Source organism: Monodelphis domestica, chromosome 7 (assembly GCF_027887165.1).
Source record: "Monodelphis domestica isolate mMonDom1 chromosome 7, mMonDom1.pri, whole genome shotgun sequence".
In the NCBI taxonomy this organism is placed as follows: Eukaryota; Metazoa; Chordata; class Mammalia; order Didelphimorphia; family Didelphidae; genus Monodelphis; species Monodelphis domestica.
In genome coordinates, this window is record NC_077233.1 from 28,594,493 (window position 1) to 28,608,976 (window position 14,484).

Here is a 14,484-nt window from a genome sequence, read left to right on the forward strand (position 1 = left end):
TTTATTCTTGCTTCTAACTGCAAATTTTTGTTCTCTCTGATCTGACTGTATTCAGATAGCTAATTAAGGAATGACACAACAGCAACAAATAACTTCATGTCTTTTAACATAAGATCAATTTCATTTTTTGGAATGATATTTGGTGCTTACTATGTGCTTTATCCTCTGATTCTTTTTTTCAAAGTATTTGTGATACATAGTCACAAAGCTCTGTGGATCCATAAGTATTTGCCTCTCTCCTTCTTTATTCCTAATCCAGACTATCCAAGATATTTTTGACTTTTTTTTTTACTATTAAAAAGTATTTGTTGCGTTGAACTGAACTGGTCCAATTCTAGACTGTTGACATATACACATGCTTTAATTTTGTCATTCAACATATGAACTGTCCTTCCTTCATCTGCAAATTTGATAAGCATGTTATCTGTTCCTTTATCCAAGTTACTAACAAAATGATTAAATGGAACACGTCCAAGGACAGATCTCTTGGACACACCACCACAGATCATTTTTCATATTGACATCAACCTTTAACTGATATTCAGAATTCTATCATTTAAGAAGCTTGAGACTGATGTAATTCTATTACCATCCAGCCTCCATCTTTCCATCTTCTCCAAAAGAACAAAAATAAAGAAATATATTTTTTTAGTATTTGTGTGGGAAAAGCAATTTGCTAGTTTACTCCATTATTTTAAACTCCTGCCCCTTCTGTCTTAGCATCAATACTGTGTATTGATGCTAAGGCAGAAGAGTAGTAAAGACTAGGCAATGGGGGTTAAGTGACTTGCCCAGGGTCTCACAACTAAGAAGTGTCTGAGACCAGATTTGAACCTAGGACCTCTCAATACACTGAGCCATCCAGCTACCCCCATTACCTATTACCTAAATCATACTCATCCTTCAAGGTTCATTTTAAGTCCCACAATGATACCATATGACATGTTCATACTTTAAAGGATCTTAGATTTAAATATGGAAGTGTCTGTAGGGAACATTTTGATATAGGATCATTGATTTAGATTTGGAGTTGCCTCAAAGATCATCTAAAATAACCCACTTATTTTACAAACAGACAAGGAACTTGAAGAAGGGAAATGACTCCTCCAATGGAATACAGGTAGTAAGTGACTGAAGTAAGATTGAATCCTAGTCCTCAGACTCCAAATTGAGTATAGTTTTTTTCCCACCCACTACACCAGTCTCCTGTGTCCTTTCTTTTGAGTTGCAATCTCCACTTCTTTCTGAATAAAATAGGATGAAATACAGTGAAAATTCTGGTTTTTTCTTCTTTCTCTTAATCCACCTTTTCTAGGAAAATCAGCCTAAAGGAAACTATTTTACTCTAAATCTGTATTAGGCTATCTTTTCAATATTTGATCCATTTATGTAATGAAGATAACAAGCTTTTGTAATGGAAAGCTTTATGCTTCTGTACATGGAAATAATTCATATTAGTGCCAAGTTAGAGCTGATCGTCATGGCTATTATATTAAAATAGGTCCATTTGGCATTCTTCCTCATTTAATAACTCATGAGAGAATGGAAAGAGATTGAATCCATTCATGCCAGTGATACTTAGTACTTGCTAGGTGACTTCTGTCATTGTAGGGAATTCTAAAGTAATCCTGCTTAGGCATTTGCATGTTTTATAGGATGCTTTGATGGTTGCCCTTGTTCCTTCTTTTAACAACTGGACCTTTTTTAAGAGCACAGTTTAACCTGCTGAACAAAAGGAATAAGGATTCTGTTAAGCAGCTACACCCTCTCCTTTCCTTCATCTTATTGTCAAGTATTCCTCAGCAATAAACAAATTAATTTCAAAAAGAAAAGTGACATAGACTGTCCCCTTTGAGCAATGCTCCTCTCAGACATATTGGGGCTCCTTTACTGTTTGTTGGGGTTACCAGTTATCCAAACTTGTAACTCTATCAAGGATTCTGAAATCCATTAATCCCCCGTCCAATAATATGGTCAGACCAAAGATTCATGGAAGCCATACAAACCCCACATTATCCCCATTTTTCCAATCCCATTTCCTTTCACAATAAATATTATATTACTCAAATTTATACAGAGCTAAACCAATTGTGCAAAAATCAAGCCATTCTCCAATTGATAAATGGGCAAGGGACATGGATAGGCAGTTTAAGAAATCAAAACTTTTAATAAGCACATGAAAAAGTGTTTTAAATCTCTTATAATCAGAGAGATGCAAATCAAAACAACTCTGAGGTACCACCTCACACCTAGCAGATTGGCTAACATGACAGCTATGGAAAGTAATGAATGCTGGAGGGGATGCGGCAAAGTAGGGACACTAATTCATTGCTAGTGGAGTTGTGAATTGATCCAACCATTCTGGAAGGCAATTTGGAACTATGTCCAAAGGGCGATAAAAGAATGCCTGCCCTTTGATCTAGCCATAGTACTGCTATGAGATAGCTATGCTAAGAGGTAATAAGGAAAAAGACTTGTACAAGAATATTCATAGCTGCACTCTTTGTGGTGGCCAAAAACTGGAAAATGAGGGGATGCCCATTAATTGGAGAATGGCTGAACAAATTGTGGTATATGTTGGTGATGGAATACTATTGTGCTAAAAGGAATAATAAAGTGGAGGAATTCCATGGGAACTGGAACAACTTCCAGGAATTGATACAGAGTGAGAGGAGCAGAACCAAGAGAACATTGTACACAGAGAAGGAAACACGAGAGTACAATCAAATGTAATGGACTCTGTTAGTGGCAATGCAGTGATCCTGAAAAACTTGGAGGGATCTATGAGAAAGAACATATCCACATTCAGAGATAAAACTGTGGGAGTAGAAAAACTGAAGAAAAACAACTGCTTGAATACATGGGTCAAGGGGATATGGCTGGGGAGGTAGACTCTAAAAGAACATCCTAGTGCAAATATCAACAGCATGGAAATAGGTTCTGATCAAGAGCACAATACCCAATGAAATTGAATGTTGGCTGGGGGAATGGTGGGTAGAGGGGAGGGAGGGAAATATTGTGATTATTGTAACCAAGGAATAATGTTCTAAATTGATTAAATGAATTAATTAAAATAAGAAAAAAATGAAAATAGACTAAACCATAGATACTATTGATATTGTATATAGTTTTCTGATTCCATATGCAGTGAGCAGAGAGCCTACTGTAGGGCTTAGTGGCTTCTTTTTACATAGAGCTTGACACCACTGATCTATTAAAATGAGAGAGAAAAGCAGTGTGGTACAATGTAAAGAGCCTTGAGTTTGGAGTCAGAAAACCTGGATTTTAATCCTTTTCTTCTATTTGCTACAGATATATTTTGGGCCAAATTTCTCCAAATCTCCAGTTTCTTCATCAGAAAAAAGATGGGTGGAGGACTTAGTAACCTCTGAGTTCTATTGCAGATTTCAATCTATAACCCTTTGGGCCAACTCTCCCCCTTTATAATTATAGGTCATTCTAGTTGTCTGCCCCAGGTGATTGCTGATAGCCCCAAGAATCTTGAATGCCTTTTTGAATTAGCTTGGGGGAAAATCAATTAATCTCCTCTCTGGGCCTCTTTCTATCAGGATCTGTAAAATGAGTTGAAATGATTTGGAAAGCCATTGGTCAATGCCTGAGAGTGACCAAAGTTCCTCCCCAACAGCAATCCTTTCTAGCGCTATAAATATGGAGAGCATCAGCCAAAGGAACAAGGGATATCAGCTCAAGCAAGGATATCAGCCAAAGAAACAAAATGGCAAGCTTCAGAATTTTGCTTCCTCTGCTCCTTCTGGGGTTGATTGAGATTAAAGCTGCTGAAATCTCAGGGCTCTCCTATCAGGATGCCCTAAAAGTTGCTATGAGCCATTTCAATAAGAATTCTGAAGAGAAGAATTCCTACTGGATAACTGCAACTGAGGCCCAAACTAAGTGGGTGAGTACTTGGGAGGAATAAGAAGAATGGGAAGAGAGGCTCAGAGCTAGGCTCTGGCAAAAAGTTCCAGAACCCTAGATATACAGAGAGAAGGAAATTTAGATTTTTGGGACAGAAGGTGGTCTATGGGTAGATGAATCCCTAAACTTGGATGGGCAAAAGAATTTTCACTGAACTTTGGTTTCCTGCGTAATTCTTTGCATTTCATTTTAAGTACTTGAAAATGTATATTTTTTAAACGTCAACCGTCTTAAGATCAATACTCTGTAGGGTTCAAAGACAAAAGAGTTGTAAAGGCTAGGCAATGGGGGTGAAGTGACTTGCCCAGGGTCACAAAGCTAGGAAGTGTCTGAGTCCAGATTCTAACTCAGGACCCTCTGTCTCAGAGCCTGGCCATCAATTCAATGAGAAACCCAGCTTCCTCCTGCATTTAAAAATATTGATAGCAGAAGGAGCCCAGAGATTTCCATATACTGCAAAAATGATCCATGACATGCATTTTCTCTTGTTCAACCCCCTTTATTTTACCAATAGGGAAACTGAGGCCCAGAGAGCTGAAGGCACTCATCTTGAGTCAGAGATGGAATTTGATTCCAGTTGTTCTGGTTCCAAAATCACTGAGGAATTCCATTGTATTATAAGAAATAGGGCTTGGGAAGAGGACAGGGGGCAGAATCCTTAAGGGATAAGAGACTTGAAGAGATGTAATAAATGCCTTGAATTATTCTTCTCCCAATGTTTAGGATAGCGAATCCAAAGAACCCCAGCATTTGGGTTTCACTGTACAAGAAACTGAATGCCTGAAAACAGAAACCAACCCTCTTATCGAATGTACCATCAAAACCGATGGGGTAAGAGCCACATTTCTCCTCCATTCTTCCAAGCCCCCAACCTCATCTGCCTGCCCTCCAAACTCTCCTCTCTGCCTCTCTCTTTGCCTCCCTCTTTCTCTCCCTTTTTGTCTGTCTCTTTGTCTTTTCCTATCTCTACCTCGCTCTCCTCTTCTCTCTTTCATCTCTCCTCTCTTCTCTCCCCTTCTTTGCCATTCTATTTTAGAATTAAATAATACAAATACTTATTGTCTTCATTAACACACTCAATTATAATAACAATAAGATCCTTAAAGATTCTGAAGTAGATTAAATGTAATTGGAGAATATTTAACAAAATAACTAGAAGTACAATGAATCCTAGATAATGTTGCTCTTTTTTAAACCCTCACCTTCAGACTTAGAATCAATACTGTGTATTGGTTCCAAAGACGAAGAGTGGGAAGGACTAGGCAATGGGGGTTACGTGACTTGCCCAGGATCACACAGCTCAGAAGTGTCTGAGATCAGATTTGAACCCAGGACTGCCCATCTCTAAGTCTGACTCTCAATCTCCTGAGACATCTAAATGCCCTTGGTAATGTTGTATTTCAAAACTAAGTCAACAGGGGGCCCTTCGTAGCTCCATTTCTTTTTGATTTTTACATCACTGGGTTAGATGAACTCCAAGGTCCCTTCCACCACTAACTCATGAGATCCTAATATGCTAAGCGTGGAATAAAGCAACCTTGGGGATCTATGAAAGGGTTTGAGGGAGGAATGAAAAGAGGGAGTGAAGAATGCAAAAAGAAAGGAAGAAATAGCATGTATTTCCTGTATTTCCCATGTGATCGTGACCTAAAGCTTTCCTGAGCATCTCTCTCTTTCTCTCTTTCTCTCACACTGCAGAAAGTGAAGCATTGTCAAGCAACAGTCCAATTCATCAGTCACAGTGAAACTGATGTTCAGGTCCACTGTTCACCTGTGCCAAGTAACCAGGTAAGTGATTCCTGATGCCCCTCCTGACCCTAGAGTCAGGAGTCACAAGAAGAGCAGCCAAATACAGAGGGTTCAATTGGGAAGATGCACAGACTATAATTATTCAATTAATAAATATAGTGCAGTGACAAGAACACTGGTTTTATGCCCAAACACCGAATCCCACCTTGGCCACTGAGAGAATGGAAGAGCCAAGATTTACTCTTCCCTTTGGATCTACTCTTCTTTCCACCATATAATAGCTGCCTCATGGAGTTCAAAGAATTGGAAACTGAGTGGATGCCCATCAATTGGGACATTGCTGGAAAAATTTGGTATATGATTGAGATGGAATACTATTGGGGTTTCGGTCTGGATTCTTTGCAACATTGCTAATATGGAAATACGTTTTATATGCCTCAACATGTATAATCTATATAAAATGTATTGTCTTCTTACGAAAGGGATAGGGGAAGGAGGGAGGGAGAGAATTTGGAAATAAATTTTTTAAAAAATGTTAACATTTTTATTTACACATAATTGTTAAAATATGAAGTGAAAGAGAGGGAGGAAGGAAGGAAGGAAAGAAAGATCTTACTAGGATTGTAAACCAAGAGAAATGGGAATTATTATCACTAGCCCTCAAATACTGAACTCTATTCTTTATCCTGCAGATGGTCAAAAGAACCAAAAGAGGAGCCAGAAGAGGACTTACCAAAGTCCTGAAAAAAATCTTCGGATCTATTGTGAAAAAGGCTGTTTCCAAAGGTGTTGCTGAAGGCCTTAAAGCAGTGGATGAAGCTAGAAAAGCAGAGAAAAAGGGTAAAAAACACTAGGCTTGAAGTAAGAAGACCTGAGCTCAGACACTAGCTATGCAATCCTGGACAAATGTCTTAACCTCTTTTTCCTCAGTTTCCTTGAATGTAAAATAGGAATAATAAAGGCACCTACCTCCCAGCGTTGTTGTGAGGAGCAAGAGATAACATCAATAAACTAATGCCATATAGTTGGTGCTTATGTAATACTTGTACCATTAATTTCCCTCATGAGTAAATAAAGACTTTGCATAATCCAACCTGGTTTTTTGCTTCTTCTCATTTGTCACTTTGAAAACAAAGTAATTCATCATTTTATTTTTTCTTTCTTAAGTGCCTTCTCATTGATCTCACTTGATCTTCCCATTAGTCCAGAGGAGGACAAGCAAGATGGTGAGGAGATTGGAGACTAAGCCATATGAGGACCACTTGAAGGAACTGAGAATGTTTAGTCTGAAGAAGGGACAACTTGCTGGGAAAGGAATCCCTGACTTCAATTCTCTGAAAGGTTGTCAAGTGAGAAGATGGCTTAGCCTTGCTCTCCTTGGCTCTAAATGTCAATGGGTAGATATTATAAGGAGCCAGTTCTGGGCTAGATAGGGAGACAAAACTAACAATTAGATCTGTCTCCAAGGAGCACTGGTTGCCCTATAGGAAATGAGTTCCCCATTAATGGAGAGAGGTCTTCAGATGAAGGCAGGATTCCTGCTTGTCAGGAATGTTGTAGAGGGGGATGTCTGTGAGGTAATGTTTGGCCTAGATAATCTATGAGGTTCTTGGCAAGTAGGCAGAGAAGGGATTATTGTCCCAGTTTGTGAATTAAAGAGGTGAGTCCTTTAGAACTTTTCATGAGCAATTTTCCTTAGAAAAACAGATGAAGGTTTTCAATAGTACTATTATACTGACCTATTCTAAGAGACATTGGAGGGATGAGACCAGATGGTAGAGTAGAGAGGTAGAAGCTCAGATAAACAGCCCCAACATTCCCCACCAAACAACTTTAAAATAACGTTCAAATCAAATCCTGGACCCATGTGTACAAAAATATTGACAACCGCTCTTTCTGTGGCAGCAAAGACTTGGAAATTAAGGGGGTTTCCATCAGTTGGGGAATGGTTGAACAAACTGTGGTGTAGGATTGAGATGGAGTACTGTTGTGCTATGAGAGGTGACAAGGGGTAGGTGGTTTCAGAAAAAGGTGGGAAGACAAATATGAACTGATGCAGAGTGAAGGCAGCAGAACTAAATCATTCTTCACAGTAACAGCAATATTATATGATGACCAACTATGAAAGACTTAGCTATTTTGTTTAATATGATGATCAAAGATGCAAATCCAAGATGAAAATGCGACCCACCTCCAGAAAGAGAGCTGATGAACTCTGAGTATGAATTAAAATATCATTTTTTCACTTGTTTTTTCTTTTGTTTTCTTTTTTAGATTTTCTTTAATTGATTAATTAAGAAAAATTTTTCATGTTTCCATGATTTATGTTCTTTTCCTTGCCTCCTCCCACACCACTCTCATAGCTAATGCACAATTCCACTGGGTTTTACATGTGTCATTAATTAAGATCTATTTCCATACTATTGATATTTACACTGGGGTGTTTGTTTAGAGTCTACATCCCTAATCATATCTCCATATCACTTGATTTTCTTTATGTTTTTGTGATGGGAGTAAAATGCAAGTTATGTTTTGGATGATTTCACATTGAAAAAAGTGAGTTGTTTCACTTCTAAAGATCTTAAGTTGATAACTCTAGTGTCTCTGTCTGGGTCAGGCTAGAAGATCAGACTGTGAAGGCCTCAGACCTAACCAGAGATAAACCACAATCTGATTGCTTTTTCCTTATGAACAAAAGGGTTTATTTTAAAAGATGGAGACAGGGAAAGGAAGGAGGGCCAGGAAAATTTCCCTAACACTAATTTTCTATTCTCTTCCTTCCAATATTAAAAATGTATCAGGAATCCTTCTTTTTATTGAAGCTATATACTAACACCCCAACCTGTCTGTATTTTAATCCAGATTCCCAAATCTAGCTTTCCTGACTATGGTCTCTCCCAAAATAATCTGGTTAGAGAAATATAGTTCAGGCAGCTGATAAGGTGGTGACAGAATGTTAGTCACCTGAACAGAATGATAGCCCTGAGGTTGAAGATTTCTCTTGAAAACACAGACAGGTTTATCTTCTCTGGTTGGCTTCTACACAGTATCTCAGTTGTAATTTAGAAACTGGAAATCAGGAACACAGGAATCAGGGATCAGATGTAATCTGGTGAAAAGATCTTCCTCAGTAAACCAAATAGATGAATTGAAAGAAACCTCAGAGGCAGGGTTCAAAGGCTTGCAGAGAAACTTAGTTAGTCCCCTAACAGGAGGTAATCTCTCTCTCAGATCCGAAAAGACAGGAACTAAAGAGATCTTCCTCCAGCACTTCCTCCACCCTTTATTGCCAGATTCTTGAATATTTCTTGCAAAATATGTGATGTAAAATGACTTTTCCTGTCTGAGTCAATGGTGTCTGGTATGCCACATCAAGGAATTATTTCCTTTAGCAATGTTCTTACTACCACAGCTGTGTTGTTCTTTTTAGCTGGATATGACTCTGTCCAACTTGTAAGTCTGTCTCTATTACCAATGCATCCTTTTATCCCCTGTCACTTGGCATGTTAATATAATCTAATCGCAAACACTGGAAGGACATGTGTAGGCTAATGTTCTTCCTCCTAATGCCTTGCTTTTAAAATGACCTTGACTGAATTATCTCCACAGGTCACATGCCTAACAAACTCTAATTACATGTGTGGATTGTTACAAGGGAATCACTTTAAAAGACTGATATATATTAATTAAGGTCGCCAAGGAATCAGCTATGTAATTCCTAAATGAAAACTTAAGTCAGCCGACAATCTTTTATGGAGTTTAATTACAATAGGAGGAAGTAATTAGAGATAGAGAGAGAGAAAAGGGAGAGAAGGGAATAGGGCTTAAATACCTCTTCTGTTTAGGCTGGGCCAAAAGGCCCAAGCTCTTAGATAGCTGGGGCAAAGAAAAGAGATCAGTCCCTATTACTCACGTGACCAAAATGGAGAAACAGTCTCAGAGGCCCCCACCTTCAGCTTCCTTCAGAGCAAGCTTCTCAGAGCCCACTCGAACCACACTGACCAACTACTCCATCCCCCTCTGGAGTCTTCAGACCCCCTATCTTTAAGGAAACCATCCAAGTTCCTCCCCTCAGTTCTCCCATCTACCAATCACCGTTCATCAATTTCCCTGTGTCAATGGAGGCTCTAGCTTAACCCAGGACCGCCCAGAGGTTTCTGGCTTTTGCACATGTCTGTTGAAGGTCATATTTTCAAATGATTAAATCTTTGCTCCTTTGCTACAGCCCTTTCTAAATCCTGTTAACCTGAGTAGGGTAGAGATTGGAATAATTAAATTTTGATCTAGGCTGCAGCCCTTACTCAATCCTGTTAGGACTGAATAGGGTGGAGATTTATTCCAAGTATCTCCATTGTATCAATTCTAAAACCAATCATGACTCAAAGAAATTCCTGTTCTATGCTTAAGCATAGGTCAAAGTCCTTTCCATTGTTCAGCAAAAGGTTTCTGTCCTAAAGTAATCTTAAGAAGGGAAGAGAAAGAACCTCCCATGCCAATGGGGTTCCCATTCCAATAGACTATCAATAAGAAATTTTCCAAGTATGAAATATCCCAATGGTGAAATTTCCAACATTTATAAGTCTAAGGAAATTTGAGGTTTACAGGATATCCCTGTTGCCACCCAAGAGCATCTCCTGTCATCTAACATTGATTGTACTCCATCGTGACCTTTGGAGTGTATCACATTGCATATGTATTGGTACCATCTTTTGGTTTGAATAGGATTCCCTCCTTCTGCTATCCACATTCCTTCTAATAATTTGGCCCCGAGTTGTTTGTCCCATGACTGAACTTCCTCTTTGTTGTAAGCTTGTGTTATATTGTGCTTTTCAACTAGAGAGAAATTCAGCCCACATGTGGGACCAAATCTTGGGGCATATTTTGCTGTTAAATCTGCCCTATGATTGCCCTGGGATATCTCATCATTGCCAGAAGTTTGTTCTCTGCATTTTATTACTTCCATTTCTCTTGGCAATTCCACTGTTGCTAAGAGTTGGGATATTAGATTTTCATATGAGCTTTTCTTCCCTGCTATTGAAATAAAGCCCCTATTTCTCCAAATTTGTTCATTAGAGTGAACAATGGAAAATGCACTTTGCGAGTTGCAATAAATCTTAACTCTCTTGTCTTTTACCAACACTAGTGCTTTTTTGAGGGCTATAAGTTCTGCACCTTGGGTCCTAACATGGCTAGGTAGTGATGCATGCAAAAGTGTTCTCTCATTTGTCACTACAGCTACAACTGGAACCTTTTTGACTTTGTAAATATATGAGGACCCATCAGAAAATAATTGTAATTCAGGATTGCTAAAGGGTATATCTTTTAAATCCTGTCTGGTTTTATGTACTATCTCTACAGCTTGAGTGCATTGATGTAGGCATTCTTCTCCTAATGGCAAATGGGGAATCAATGTTTGTGCATTTAATTGAGAACATCCATGTATCGTCAGTTTGTCATTTCCTAGCAAAATGACCTCATACTGGGATAATCTTGCTGATGTAAATGCATGCATATTCATTCTTTGATTTTAGCAGTTTTTCAAGTTGGTGTGAAGAATATACATGTAGTTTGCATCTCAGCACTAAATATTTTGCCTTCTTGACCATGAGAGTGGCTACATCTATGGTCCTCAGGCAATGCACTGTGCCTTGTGCTACAGGGTCTAAAAGAGATCTGTAATATTCTCTAGGTCTTAACTGCAATCCAAAGTTGTGTTCTAGAACTCCAGAAGCTATTCTCTTTGCCTTGTGTATATAACAGTGGAAATCTTTGTCATAACTTGGTATTCCTAATGCTGGGGCAGACAGAATTGATTGCTTTAGTTGTTACAAAGAATGTAGGTGCTCCTTTGTAAGTTTTTTTTTTACATTATTTCATTTGGTCATTTTCATACGTTATTCACTGGAAACAGATCATTTTCGTTTCCTCCCCCCTCTCACCACCCCTTCCCTAGCTGATGCACGATTCCACTGGGTATCACATGTGTCCTTGTTCAGAACCCATTTCCTTGTTATTGGCATTCGCATTAGGGTGCTCATTTAGCATCTCTCCTCAATCATATCCCCTCAACCCCTGTAGTCAAGCAGTTGCCTTTCCTCGGTGTTTTCACTCCCACAGTTTGTCCTCTGCTTAAGGATAATGTTTTTTTCTCATAGATCCCTGCATATTGTTCAGGGACATTGCATTGCCACTAATGGAGAAGTCCATTACATTCGATTGTACCAGTGTCTCAGTCTCTGTGTACAATGTTCTCCTGATTCTGCTCCTTTGACTCTACATCACTTCCTGGAGGTTGTTCCAGTCTCCATGGAATTCCTTCACATTAATATTCCTTTTAGCACAATAGTATTCCATCACCAACATGCCACAATTTGTTCAGCCATTCCCCAACTGAAGGGTATCCCCTCATTTTCCAATTTTTTGGCCAACACAAAGAGCCTAGCTATGAATATTCTTGTACAAGTCTTTTTGTCCATTATCTCTTTGGGGTACAGACCCAGCAGTGCTATGGCTGGATCAAAGGGCAGACAGTCTTTTATTGCCCTTTGGGCATAGTTCCAAATTGCCCTCCAGATTGGTTGGATCAATTCACAACTCCACCAACAATGAATTAGTGTCCCTACTTTGCCACATCCCCTCCAGCATTCATTACTTTCCTTTGCTGTCATGTTGGCCAATCTGCTAGGTGTGAGGTGATACCTCAGAGTTGTTTTGATTTGCATCTCTCTAATTATAAGAGATTTAGAACCCTTCTTCATGTGCTTATTAATGGTTTTAATTTCTTTAACTGAAAACTGCCTATTCATGTCCCTTGCTCATTTTTCAATTGGAGAATGGCTTGATTTTTTTTGTACAACTGGTCTGGTTCTTTATAAATTTGAGTAATTAGACCTTTGTCAGAGGTTTTTGTTATGAAGATTGTTTCCCAATTTGTTGCTTCCCTTCTGATTTTAGTTACATTGGTTTTGTTTGTACAAAACCTTTTTAATTTGATGTAGTCAAAATTATTTATTTTACATTTTGTGATTCTTTCTAAGTCTTGCTTGGTTTTAAAATCTTTCCCTTCCCAAAGGTCTGACATGTATACTATTCTGTGTTCACCTAATTTACTTATAGTTTCGTTCTTTATATTCAAGTCATTCACCCATTCTGAGTTTATCTTGGTGTAGGGTGTGAAGTGTTAATCCAAACCTAATCTCTCCCACACTGTCTTCCAATTTTCCTAGCAGTTTTTATCAAATACTGGATTTTTGTCCCAAAAGCTGGGGTCTTTGGGTTTGTCATAGACTCTCTTGCTGAGGTCATTTACCCAAAGTCTATTCCACTGATGCTCCTTTCTGTCTCTTAGGCAGTACCAAATTGTTTTCATGACCACTGCTTTGTAATATAGTTTGAGATCTGGGACTGCAAGGCCACCTTCCTTTGTATTTTTTTTTCATTATTTCCCTGAATATCCTTGATCCTTTGTTCTTCCAAATGAACTTTGTTATGGTTTTCTCTAATTCAGTAAAGAAGTTTTTTGGAAGTTCAATGGGTATGGCACCAAATAGATAGATAAGTTTGGGTAGGATGGTCATTTTTATTATGTTAGCTCATCCCACTCATGAGCAATCAATGTTTTTCCAATTGTTTAGATCTAGTTTTAATTGTGTGGAGAGTGTCTTGTAGTTGTTTTCATATAGTTCCTCTGTTTGTCTCAGCAGATAGATTCCTGAGCATTTTATATTGTGTCGGGTGACTTTAAATGGAACTTCTCTTTTTAATTCTTGCTGCTGAACTGGGTTGGAGATATATAGAAATGCTGATGACTTATGTGGGTTCATTTTGTATCCTGCAACTTTGCTACAGTTGTTGATTATTTCGACTAGCTTTTTGATTGATTCTCTAGGATTCTTTAAGTAAATCATCATATCATCTGCAAAGAGTGACAACTTGTTCTCCTCATTGCCAATTTTAATACCATCAATTTCTTTTTCCTCTCTAATTGCTACTGTTAGTGTTTCTAGTACAATATTAAATAATACAGGTGATAATGAGCATCCTGGTTTGACTCCTGATCTTATTGGGAAGGCTTCAAGTTTATCCCCCCATTGCAGATGATGTTTGCTCATGGTTTAAGATATATACTGTTTATTATTTTTAGGAAAGGCCCTTCTATTCCTATACTTTCTAGTGTTTTCAATAGGAATGGGTGTTGTATTTTATCAAAGGCTTTTTCTGCATTTATTGAGATAATCATGTGATTCTTGTCGGTTTGCTTGTTAATATGGTCAATTATACGGATGGTTTTCCTAATATTGACCCATCCTTGCATTCCTGGTATGAATCCTACCTGATCATAGTGGATAACCCTTGTGATGACTTGCTGGAGTCTTTTTGCTAGTATCCTATTTAAGATTTTTGCATCTATATTCATTAGGAAGATTAGTCTATAGTTTTCTCTCTCTGTTTTTGCCCTGCCTGGCTTTGGGATCAGTACCATGTTTGTGTCATAAAAAGAATTTGGTAGAACCCCTTCTTGGCTTATTCTGTCAAACAGTTTGTATAATATTGATATTAGTTGTTCTTTGAATGTTTGATAGAATTAATTTGTGAATCCATCTCGACCTGGGGATTTTTTCTTAAGGAGTTCTTTGATGGCTTGTTCAATTTCTTCTTCTGATATGGCATTGTTTAGGCAATTTATTTCTTCTTTTATTTTAGGCAATTTATATTTTTATAAGTATTCATTCATATCACCTAGATTGCCATATTTGTTGTCATATAATTGGGCATAGTGGTTTTTAATGATTGCCTTAA

The 14,484-nt window shown here is 38.2% G+C and overlaps 1 protein-coding gene across 1 annotated transcript; it reads left to right on the forward strand.

Annotated features, from left to right (window-relative positions):
- The first annotated feature begins 3,679 nt into the window (after positions 1-3,679).
- On the forward strand, positions 3,680-6,778 carry LOC103092095 (antibacterial peptide PMAP-36-like). The gene is made up of 4 exons (XM_007500054.3): positions 3,680-3,916; positions 4,660-4,767; positions 5,635-5,724; positions 6,378-6,778. Exons 1-4 carry the CDS (start codon positions 3,737-3,739, stop codon positions 6,537-6,539), a joined length of 540 nt encoding a protein of 179 aa, XP_007500116.1. The 5' UTR covers positions 3,680-3,736; the 3' UTR covers positions 6,540-6,778.
- The last annotated feature ends 7,706 nt before the right edge of the window (positions 6,779-14,484 follow it).

Excerpts from the sequence above, each read along its gene's own strand:
- LOC103092095 (XM_007500054.3), top strand. The coding sequence starts at position 3,737 with ATGGCAAGCTTCAGAATTTTGCTTCCTCTGCTCCTTCTGGGGTTGATT. Across the intron at positions 3,917-4,659 it reads CTGAGGCCCAAACTAAGTGG|GATAGCGAATCCAAAGAACC; the intron begins GTGAGTACTTGG and ends CCCAATGTTTAG. Across the intron at positions 4,768-5,634 it reads GTACCATCAAAACCGATGGG|AAAGTGAAGCATTGTCAAGC; the intron begins GTAAGAGCCACA and ends CTCACACTGCAG.